The 11,960-nt window shown below is 51.7% G+C and overlaps 1 protein-coding gene across 1 annotated transcript in view; it reads right to left on the reverse strand.

Annotated features, from left to right (window-relative positions):
- Window positions 1-10,532, reverse strand: part of LOC129693510 (obscurin-like protein 1) — a 35,943-nt gene extending 25,411 nt beyond the window's left edge. Inside the window, exons 1-4 of the mRNA XM_055630322.1 lie at window positions 10,505-10,532; window positions 6,629-6,901; window positions 3,477-3,743; window positions 270-529 (exon numbers count right to left, since the gene is read on the reverse strand). Coding sequence (XP_055486297.1) covers window positions 270-529; window positions 3,477-3,743; window positions 6,629-6,901; window positions 10,505-10,532 — 828 coding nt within the window. The remainder of the gene's footprint in view (window positions 1-269; window positions 530-3,476; window positions 3,744-6,628; window positions 6,902-10,504) is intronic.
- Between the last annotated feature and the right edge of the window lie 1,428 nt (window positions 10,533-11,960).

The raw sequence follows: 11,960 nt of genomic DNA on the forward strand, positions 1-11,960 counted from the left end.
AGGGGGGTTGGAGGGGAGAGGGGGAGGGGGGGTGGAGAGAGGGAGGGGGAGGGAGAGGGGGGGAGGGGGAGGAGATGTAGAGGGGGGAGAGGGGGGGGGGAGAGAGAGTGGGGGGGTAAGGAGGGAGGTGGTGGAGGGTAGAGAGGGGTAGGGAGGGGTGTAGTGGGTAGAGTAGGTAGGGAGGGGTAGGGAGGGTGGAGAGAGGTGGAGTGGGTAGAGAGGGGTAGGGAGGGGTATAGAGGGGTGAGGGGACAGCCGCTACCTCTAACCGTGAGCCGTGCGGAGCAGCGGATGCCGTCAGTCTGGAAGGCGATGGTCCCCGTGTCGTCCAGGGTGAGCGGGGAGAGGGTGAGGCCGTGGACTGTCCCCGCCACACTGACCCTCCGGCTGGGGCACGGCTTGACCCGGACCCCGTCCTTAATCCACTGGCCCTCCACGTCCGGGTGGGACAACTCCACCTGGAAGGAGGCGGCCTCCTGCTCCACCGCATCCACGTCCACCAGCGCTTTCCTCAGGGTGACCCGCCGGGCTGCGGCCAAGGAGACGAGCGGTCAGTCACGGCCAGCGGCCCGGCACCCTCCCCACTGGGTCGCTGGAAGTAACAGTAGCCCCTGTCCCACTGTACGAGTTCATTCCAAGAGCTCTCCCGAGTTTGAAACAAAACAAACTCACGGTAAGCACGGAGAATGTACGTAGCGGGTACGTCGGAGCTCGGGGGCGTCTCTTAGCGGCTCGTAACGCTAACGGCAGGTACTCGGGAAGACTCGCTAACGGCAGGTACTCGGGAAGACTGGTGAAGATTTTTCAACATGTTGATAAAAAATGTCTACGAGAGCCCCGAGAGCCATTACCCGTAAATCTCCACGTTCGAATCAGGGCCAAACTCGGGGGAAATTAGCTCTTGGAATGAACTCGTACAGTGGGACAGGGTGTTTAAGCATGCAGGTACAGCAGGCAGTGAAGAAAGCAAATGGCATGTTGGCCTTCATCGCAAGAGGAGTTGAGTATAGGAGCAAAGAGGTCCTTCTGCAGTTGTACAGGGCCCTAGTGAGACCACATCTGGGGTATTGTGTGCAGTTTTGGTCCCCTAATTTGAGGAAGGACATTCTTGCTATTGAGGAAGTGCAGCGTAGGTTTACAAGGTTGATTCCCGGGATGGCGGGACTGTCATATGCTGAGAGAATGGAACAGCTGGGCTTGTACACTCTGGAGTTTAGAAGGATCTTATAAAAACATATAAAATTCTTAAGGGCTTGGACAGGGTAGATGCAGGAAAAAAATTCCCGATGTTGGGGGAGTCCAGAACATAGAAATTAGGTGCAGGAGTAGGCCACTCGGTCCTTCGAGCCTGTACCGCCATTCAATATGATCATGGCTGATCATCCAACTCAGTATCCCGTACCTGCCTTCTCTCCATACCCCCTGATCCCCTTAGCCACAAGGGCCACATCTAACTCCCTCTTAAATATAGCCAATGAACTGTGGCCTCGACTACCCTCTGTGGCAGAGAGTTCCAGAGATTCACCACTCTCTGTGTGAAAAAAGTTCTTCTCATCTCGGTTTTAAAGGATTTCCCCCTTATCCTTAAGCTGTGACCCCTTGTCCTGGACTTCCCCAACATCGGGAACAATCTTCCTGCATCTCCAAGAGAGAGCTAGATAGGGCTCTTAAAGATAGCGGAATCAGGGGATATGGGGAGAAGGCAGGAACGGGGTACTGATTGGGGACGATCAGCCATGATCACATTGAATGGCGGTACTGGCTTGAAGGGGCCGAATGGCCTCTACTCCTGCACCTGTTGTCTATTGTCTGTTGACTGACTCCCCCCCCACACAATCTTTGCACATCCCCAATCCTGGCCACTTTAGTGCGGGTGTCAGGGGTTATGGGGAGAAGGCAGGAGAATGGGGTTAGGAGGGAGAGATAGACCAGCCATGATTGAATGGCGGAGTAGACTTGATGGGCCGAATGGCCCAATTCTGCTCCTATCACATGATCTTTAGTTCCATGTTTCATGTACCTTGCTGTGTTTTATGACTGTTGGAAGACCAACGTCCCTCCTGAAATAAATAAAGTTCTCTCGTATCATATTGTATCGGTACAGAGATGTGTCGCTGAGGCTCTATAAGGCGCTGGTCAGGCTGCATTTGGAGTATTGTGAGCAAATCTGGGCCCCGTATCTGAGCAAGGATGTGCCGGCTCTGGGTGAGGGTCCAGAGGAGGTTTACAAGAACCATCCCAGGAATGAGTGGGTCAACATACGATGAGCGTTTGTCGGCACTGGGCCTGTACTCGCTGGAGTTTAGAAGGATGAGGGGGGGGGGGACCTCATTGAAACTTACAGAATAGTGAAAGGCCTGGATAGAGTGGATGTGGAGAGGATGTTTCCACTAGTGGGAGAGTCTAGGATTAGAGGGCACAGTCTCAGAATTAAAGGACGTTCTTTTGGGAAGATGAGGAGGAATTTCTTCAGCCAGAGGGTGGTGAATCTGTGGGATTCTTAGCCACACAGACGGTTGTGGAGGCCACAAGTCAGTGGATATAATTAAGGCAAAGATAGACAAGTTCTTGATTAGAACGGGTATCAAGGGTTAGAAACATAGAAACATAGACAATAGGTGCAGGAGGAGGCCATTCGGCCCTATGAGCCAGCACCGCCATTCATTGTGGTCATGGCTGATCGTCCCCAATCAATAACCCGTGTCTGCCTTCTCCCCATATCCCTTGACTCCACTAGCCCCTAGAGCTCTATCTAACTCTCTCTTAAATCCATCCAGTGACTTGGTCTCCACTGCCCTCTGCGGCAGGGAATTCCACAAATTCACAACTCTCTGGGTGAAAAGGTTTTTTCTCACCTCAGTTTTAAATGGCCTCCCCTTTATTCTAAGACGGTGTGTGGCCCCTAGTTCTGGACTCGCCCAACATTGGGAACATTTTCCCTGCATCTAGCTTGTCCAGTCCTTTTATCATTTTATAAGTTTCTATAAGATCCCCCTCATCCTTCTAAACTCCAGTGAATACAAGCCTAGTCTTTTCAATCTTTCCTCATATGACAGTCCCGCCATCCCAGGGATCAATCACGTGAACCTACGCTGCACTGCCTCAATCACAAGGATGTCCTTCCTCAAATTAGGAGACCAAAACTGTACACAATACTCCAGATGTGGTCTCACCAGAGCCCTGTACAACTGCAGAAGAACATCTCTACTGGGGGGAAGGCAGGAGAAAGGGGGAGATAGATCAGTCGCGATTGAATGGTGGAGTGGACTCGATGGGCCGAATGGCCTGATTCTGCTCCTATATCTTGTGAACGTGCGTGTGTGCACCCCCCCCCCCCCCCCCCCCCGTCCCGTCACACACACACTCCCGGGGGGGGGTCAGACAGGGTGCCAATAGACAATAGACAATAGGTGCATGAGTAGGCCATTCGGCCCTTCGAGCCATTCAATATGATCATGGCTGATCATCCAACTCACGCTCCACGCTCAGCTTGGCCTGGGTCCAGTCGTGCAGCGTCTCGCAGCGGTAGGTGCCCCGGTCAGCGGCGGTTGCCGCGGCGATGGTCAGCGCCCGCGTCCTGCCGTCCCGCTGCAGGAGCAGCCGTTCCGTGGCCTGCACCACCACTCCCTGCCGCATCCACCGCACCTCCGCTGTCTCACAGCTCACCTCCACCTGGAACCTGGCCTCCTGTAGCTCCTCCACCTCCAGGCTGGACATCTTCCTGGTGAACAGCTGCTGGGCCTCTGGTGGCATTCAAGATTCAAGAGTCAACATTCAACATTCAACATGCGAATGGTATGTTAGCTTTCATTGCAAAAGGATTTGAGTATAGGAGCAGGGAGGTTCTACTGCAGTTGTACAGGGTCTTGGTGAGACCACACCTGGAGTATTGCGTACAGTTTTCGTCTCCAAATCTGAGGAAGGACATTATTGCATAGAGGGAGTACAGAGACGGTTCACCAGACTGATTCCTGGGATGTCAGGACTGTCTTATGAAGAAAGACTGGATAGACTTGGTTTATACTCGCTAGAATCTAGAAGATTGAGGGGGGATCTTATAGAAACTTACAAAATTCTTAAGGGGTTGGACAGGCTAGATGCAGGAAGATTGTTCCCGATGTTGGGGAAGTCCAGGACAAGGGGTCACAGTTTAAGCATAAGGGGGAAATCCTTTAAAACCGAGATGAGAAGAACTTTTTTCACACAGAGAGTGGTGAATCTCTGGAACTCTCTGCCACAGAGGGTAGTTGAGGCCACACAGTTCATTGGCTATATTTAAGAGGGAGTTAGATGTGGCCCTTGTGGCTAAAGGGATCAGAGGGTATGGAGAGAAGGCAGGTACGGGATACTGAGTTGGATGATCAGCCATGATCATATTGAATGGCGAATAGTGCAGGCTCGAAGGGCCGAATGGCCTACTCCTGCACCTAATTTCTATGTTTCTATGTTTCTATTTCCACAGTCATACAAAGAGAAACTATTTCCACAAGACACACACACAAATTAATTCACACATACATCTGGAATCTCTGCGTGGTATCTCAGCTGCACGGAGGTGGAGAGGAGAGCTCTTCAGCACGTCGTCCACAGAGCGCAGAGGATCATTGGGACACCGCTACCAGCCTTGGAGGGCATCTACCACACACGGTGCCTCAGGAAGGCCGTCAGCATCCATAAAGACTCATCACACCCCTGTAACGGACTGTTCGAACTACTTCCCTCCGGCAGACGTTACAAGGCCTTCTACGCCCGAACCTCCAGACTCAGGAACAGCTTTATTCCCAGAGCTATAGCGGCTCTGAACGGGCCCTGCTGAGTTCCTCCCACCCCCCTGGACTGTCTCCTTCGGATGGTCACGATACACAGACACATCTGTTTTACTGTTACCATATAACCATATAACAATTACAGCACGGAAACAGGCCATCTCGACCCTTCTAGTCCGTGCCGAACACTTACTCTCCCCTAGTCCCATCTACCTGCGCTCAGACCATAACCCTCCATTCCTTTCCCGTCCATATAACTATCCAATTTATTTTTAAATGATAAAAACGAACCTGCCTCCACCACCTTCACTGGAAGCTCATTCCACACAGCCACCACTCTCTGAGTAAAGAAGTTCCCCTCATGTTACCCCTAAACTTCAGTCCCTTAATTCTCAAGTCATGTCCCCTTGTTTGAATCTTCCCTACTATCAGTGGGAAAAGCTTATCCACGTCAACTCTGTCTATCCCTCTCATCATTTTAAAAACCTCTATCAAGGCCCCCCTTAACCTTCTGCGCTCCAGAGAATAAAGCCCTAACTTGTTCAACCTTTCTCTGTAACTTAGTTGCTGAAACCCAGACAACATTCTAGTAAACCTCCTCTGTACTCTCTCTATTTTGTTGACATCCTTCCTATAAATAGGCGACCAAAATTGTACACCATACTCCAGAATTTGCCCTACCAATGCCTTGTACAATTTTAACATTACATCCCAACTTCTATACTATATGTTGTAATGTTCTTTTTACAATCCATGTTCTCGGGGTATCTAAATCTAAATTATATTAGTTATTTAAGTTATGATGTCGGATGGAAGCTGCATGCCAAATCTGCAATGACAATAAAATATATTATTATTAATATTATTATCTCCTCCTCACTGCGATGGAAGGCAAAGTCTTGCCTCTCCCCTGTGTTCCATTCTTCTCCCAATGTTTGGTCCCCAGTAGGAACAAATGCACAATGTTATTATTATTCTAGGGGGAGTCCAGAACCATATTGTGTGCAGTTTTGGTCCCCTAATTTGAGGAAGGACATTCTTGCTATTGAGGGAGTGCAGCGTAGGTTCACCAGGTTAATTCCCGGGATGGCGGGACTGTCATATGCTGAGAGAATGGAGCGGCTGGGCTTGTACACTCTGGAGTTTAGAAGGATGAGCGGGCATCTCATTGAAACATATAAGATTGTTAAGGGTTTGGACACGCTAGAGGCAGGAAACATGTTCCCGATGTTGGGGGAGTCCAGAACCAGGGGCCACACACAGTTTATGAATAAGGGGTAAGCCATTTAACATAACATATAACATATAACAATTACAGCACGGAAACAGGCCATCTCGGCCCTACAAGTCCATGCCGAACAACTTTTTTTTTCCCTTAGTCCCACCTGCCTGCACTCATACCATAACCCTCCATTCCCTTCTCATCCATATGCCTATCCAATTTATTTTTAAATGATACCAACGAACCTGCCTCCACCACTTTCACTGGAAGCTCATTCCACACCGCTGCCACTCTCTGAGTAAAGAAAATTTAGAACGGAGACGTGGAAACACTTTGTGAGTTGTGAGTCTGTGGAATTCTCTGCCTCACAGAGGGCGGTGGAGGCCGGTTCTCTGGATGCTTTCAAGAGAGAGCTAGAGAGGGCTCTTAAAGATAGCGGAGTCGGGGGATATGGGGAGAAGGCAGGAACGGGGTACTGATTGGGGATGATCAGCCGTGATCACATTGAATGGCGGTGCTGGCTCGAAGGGCCGAATGGCCTCCTCCTGCACCTGTTGTCTATTGTCTATTGTCTAAAATTCTAAATTTATTTTGTATGGTCATTGAGTACATTTTTTTTAAAAGCCGGTGTCCTTCCTACCTTGCACGCGGAGGTTGGCGCTGGAGACGACTCCCTCGGCCTCCGCCTCCACTTTGGCCCCCTCTCCGGCCCGGCAGGCTCGGACCAGCAGGGTGTGGCACAGGCCGTTGTGGGAGGCCAGGTACTGGTCATCATCGGGCCCGACCTCTGCGTCGTTCACCCGCCACGCCAGCCGCACGTCCTCCGGCGTCACCACGCACGTGAACTTGGCCGTGTCGCCTTCCAGCACCGTCACGCTCTGCAGGTCCGTGATGAACTCCACCACACGTGCCACTGAACGCACAATTTACAACATACACAACAATGATTTGGATGAAGGGATTCAAAGCAACATTAGCAAATGACACAAAGCTGGGTGGCAGTGTGAACTGTGAGGAGGATGCTATGAGAATGCAGGGTGACTTGGACAGGTTGGGGGAGTGGGCAGATGCATGGCAGATGCAGTTTAATGCTGATAAATGTGAGGCTATATTTAAGAGGGAGTTAGATGTGGCCCTTGTGGCAAAGGGGATCAGGGGGTATGGAGAGAAGGCAGGTACGGGATGATCAGCCATGATCATATTGAATGGCGGTGCAGGCTCGAAGGGCCGAATGGCCTACTCCTGCACCTATTTCTATGTTTCTATATACAACAATGATTTGGATGAAGGGATTCAAAGTAACATTAGCAAATGACACAAAGCTGGGTGGCAGTGTGAACTGTGAGGAGGATGCTATGAGAATGCAGGGTGACTTGGACAGGTTGGGGGAGTGGGCAGATGCATGGCAGATGCAGTTTAATGCGGATAAATGTGAGGTTATCCAATTTTGGTAGCAAAAACAGGAAGGCAGATTACTATCTAAATGGCGTCAAGTTGGGAAAAGGGGATCTGGGGGTCCTTGTTCATCAGTCTATGAAAGTAAGCATGCAGGTACAGCAGGCAGTGAAGAAAGCGAATGGCATGTTGGCCTTTATAACAAGAGGAATCGAATATAGCAACATAGAAAATAGGTGCAGGAGTAGGCCATTTGGCCCTTCGAGCCTGCACCACATTCATTCATAGCAAAAGGATTTGAGTATAGGAGCAGGGAGGTTCTACTGCAGTTGTACAGGGTCTTGGTGAGACCACACCTGGAGTATTGCGTACAGTTTTGGTCTCCAAATCTGAGGAAGGACATTATTGCCATAGAGGGAGTGCAGAGAAGGTTCACCAGACTGATTCCTGGGATGTCAGGACTGTCTTATGAAGAAAGACTGGATAGACTTGGTTTATACTCTCTAGAATTTAGGAGATTGAGAGGGGATCTTATAGAAACTTACAAAATTCTTAAGGGGTTGGACAGGCTAGATGCAGGAAGATTGTTCCCGATGTTAGGGAAGTCCAGGACAAGGGGTCACAGCTTAAGGATAAGGGGGAAATCCTTTAAAACCGAGATGAGAAGAACTTTTTCCACACAGAGTGGTGAATCTCTGAAACTCTCTGCCACAGAGGGTAGTTGAAGCCAGTTCATTGGCTATATTTAAGAGGGCGTTAGATGTGGCCCTTGTGGCTAAGGGGATCAGGGGGTATGGAGAGAAGGCAGGTACGGGATACTGAGTTGGATGATCAGCCATGATCATATTGAATGGCGGTGCAGGCTCGAAGGGCCGAATGGCCTATTCCTGCACCTAATTTCTATGTTTCTATGTTTCTATATACAACAATGATTTGGATGAAGGGATTCAAAGTAACATTAGCAAATGACACAAAGCTGTGTGGCAGTGTGAACTGTGAGGAGGATGCTATGAGGATGCAGGTTGACTTGGACAGGTTGGGTGAGTAGGCAGATGCATGGCAGATGCAGTTTAATGCGGATAAATGTGAGGTTATTCACTTTGGTAGCAAAAACAGGAAGGCAGATTATTATCTAAATGGCGTCAAGGTGGGAAAAGGGGAAGTACAACGGGATCTGGGGGTCCTTGTTGATCAGTCTATGAAAGTAAGCATGCAGGTACAGCAGGTAGTGAAGAAAGTGAATGGCATGTTGGCCTTTATAACACGAGGAATCGAATATAGGAGCAAAGAGGTCCTTCTGTGGTTGTACAGAGCCCTAGTGAGACCACACCTGGAGTATTGTGTGCAGTTTTGGTCCCCCTAATTTGAGGAGCGTAGGTTCACCAGGTTAATTCCCGGGATGGCGGGACTGTCATATGCTGAGAGAATGGTGCAGCTGGGCTTGTACACTCTGGAGTTTAGAAGGATGAGAAGGGTATCTTATTGAAACATATAAGATTGTTAAGGGCTTGGACACGCTAGAGGCAGGAAGCATGTTCCCGATGTTGGGGGGGAGTCCAGAACCAGGGGCCACACACAGTTTAAGAATAAGGGGTAAGCCATTTAGAACGGAGACGAGGAAACACTTTTTCACACAGAGAGTTGTGAGTCTGTGGAATTCTCTGCCTCAGAGGGCGGTGGAGGCCGGTTCTCTGGAGGCTTTCAAGAGAGAGCTAGATAGGGCTCTTAAAGATAGCGGAGTCAGGGGATATGGGGAGAAGGCAGGAACGGGGTACTGATTGGGGATGATCAGCCATGATCACATTGAATGGCGGTGCTGGCTCGAAGGGTCGAATGGCCTCCTCCTGCACCTGTTGTCTATTGTCTATGTGAGGGGTGGGAAGTGAGAGGTGGGGAGAGGGTCAGAAGGGGGTGAGGGGTGAGAGGTGAGGGGTGCGGAAGGAGGGGTGCAGTGAGGGGGTGAGGGGTGAGAGGTGAGAGAGGTGAGGGGTGAGAGGGTGAGGGGGAGAGGGTGAGAGCTGGGTGAGGGGTGAGGGGTGTGGAGGGAGGGGTGAGAGGTGAGGGGTGAGAGGGTGAAAAGAGGGTGAGGGGTGAGGGAGGGAGGGGTGAGGGGTGAGGGGTGAGAGGCCGAGGGGTGAGGGGTGAGGGGTGAGAGGAGTGGTGGAGGGTGAGGAGGGTGAGAGGGTGAGGGGTGAGGGGTGTGGAGGGAGGGGAGGGCTGAGGTGAGGGGGAGAGGGTGAGAGGTGAGAGGGGAGGGGTGTGGAGGGAGAGGGGAGGGGTGTTGAGAGGTGTGGAAGAAGGGGTGGAGGGAGAGGGAGGGGGTGAGAGGTGAGAGGTGAGAGGTGAGGGGTGAGGGGTGAGGGGGGTGGGGGGTGAGGGGTGGAGGGGTGAGGGGTGAGAGGTGTGGAGGGAGAGGTGAGGGCGTGAGGGGTGAGGGGTGAGAGGTGAGAGGTGAGGGGTGTGGACGGGAGAGGGGAGGGGTGAGAGGTGAGAGGTGCTGGAGGGAGGGAGAGGGGAGGGGGTGAGGAGGTGAGAGGTGAGAGGTGAGAGGGGGGTGCGAGGTTGAGGGTTTGGGTGTGGGTGAGGGGAGGGGTGAGGGGTGGGAGGGAGAGGGGAGGGGTGAGAGGTGAGGGGTGAGGGGTTGAGAGGTGAGAGGGTAGCACGTCTGCGAGAGGGGTGGAGGGTGAGAGGGGATGAGGGGGGGGGTGAGGAGGTGAGGGGGGGAGAGGTGAGAGGTGAGGGGTCAAGGATGAGAGGTGAGGGGGAGGGAGAGAGGGGTGAGGGTGACGGGACGGGTGAGGGTTCTTATGTGAGGATATGGGGTGAGTGGCGAGGGGGGTGATGAAGGACCGGGTAGATCTGTGGAGAGGGTGGGGGGTGTGTGTATATGGGTGAGGTGGTGAGGGATGAGAGGTTGAGAGGTTGACATGGAGGTGAGGGGGGTATGAGAGGTGAGGGGATGAGACAATTGAGTGAGGGGGTCGGAGGGGGGGGAGGGGGTGAGGGGGTGAGGCACGGGGTGAGAGGGTGAGGGTGAGGGGTGAGGTGGTCGGGGGAGAGGGGAGGGGGGTGAGGGGTGAGGGGTGAGGAGGGGAGGGGGGTGAGGGGTAGAGGGTGACACCAAGGGTGAGGGGGTGAGGGTCCACCATGAGGGATACAGTGAGGTGTGGGGGGGGGGTCTCAGTGGCCAGAGGGGGGGGGGGTCAGTAATGACGCTCTGACGGTGCACCCGAGCATGCTGTGCTGTCGTCCTGCTTCACACACGTACTCCACCTGGTCCTCCAGTACGGCCGCCTGTGTCAGGGTGAGAGACCGCAGTCGTCCCTCCGCACGGATCACCCTCCCGCGGCCCGGCCACACCTCCCCGCCGTCCTTCAGCCACACCACGTCTCCCTTGGCCTTGGTCAGCTCACACCACAGAGTGACCGCTCCACCACTCTGGACACTCACATCCGCAAGTCTCAGCACGAACAGCAGGGGGAGCTCTGCAACCACACACAGAGAATGTAGTCTAGTGTCGTCTAGACTGGTCTAGTCTCGTCTAGTGTAGTGTTGTGTAGTGTAGTCTAGACTGGTCTAGTCTCATCTAGTCTTGTCTAGTGTAGTCTAGACTGGTCTAGTCTCATCTAGTCTTGTCTAGTGTAGTCTAGACTGGTCTAGTCTCGTCTAGTCTAGTGTAGTGTAGTCTAGACTGGTCTAGTCTCGTTCTAGTGTAGTGTAGTGTAGTCTAGACTGGTCTAGTCTCGTCTAGTCTAGTGTAATGTAGTCTAGACTGGTCTAGTCTCGTCTAGTCTATTGTAATGTAGTCTAGACTGGTCTAGCCTCGTCTAGTGTAGTGTAATGTAGTCTAGACTGGTCTAGTCTCGTCTAGTGTAGTGTAATGTAGTCTAGACTGGTCTAGTCTCGTCTAGTCTAGTGTAATGTAGTCTAGACTGGTCTAGTCTCGTCTAGTGTAGTGTAGTGTAGTCTAGACTGGTCTAGTCTCGTCTAGTCTAGTGTAGTGTAGTCTAGACTGGTCTAGTCTCGTCTAGTGTAGTGTAATGTAGTCTAGACTGGTCTAGTCTCGTCTAGTGTAGTGTAGTGTAGTCTAGACTGGTCTAGTCTCGTCTAGTGTAGTGTAGTGTAGTCTAGACTGGTCTAGTCTCGTCTAGTGTAGTGTAGTGTAGTCTAGACTGGTCTAGTCTCGTCTAGTGTAGTGTAGTGTAGTCTAGACTGGTCTAGTCTCGTCTAGTCTAGTGTAGTGTAGTCTAGACTGGTCTAGTCTCGTCTAGTCTAGTGTAGTGTAGTCTAGACTGGTCTAGTCTCGTCTAGTGTAGTGTAGTGTAGTCTAGACTGGTCTAGTCTTGTCTAGTGTAGTGTCGTGTAGTGTAGTCTAGACTGGTCTAGTCTCATCTAGTCTTGTCTAGTCCAGTGTGACTGTTCAGTAGTTGTCTAGACTTCCTGGTCTAGGTCTCAGGTCGGTTAGGCTGGTATCAGTTAGTCTGGTCCACACGTATAGTGTAGTCTAGACGGGTGTTAGTCACTGTGTCGTAGCTTAGTGTCATAAGTCTTTGTGTCTAGTCTCGTCCGATCCTAGT

This window comes from Leucoraja erinacea, unplaced genomic scaffold (genome assembly GCF_028641065.1).
Source record: "Leucoraja erinacea ecotype New England unplaced genomic scaffold, Leri_hhj_1 Leri_319S, whole genome shotgun sequence".
In the NCBI taxonomy this organism is placed as follows: Eukaryota; Metazoa; Chordata; class Chondrichthyes; order Rajiformes; family Rajidae; genus Leucoraja; species Leucoraja erinaceus.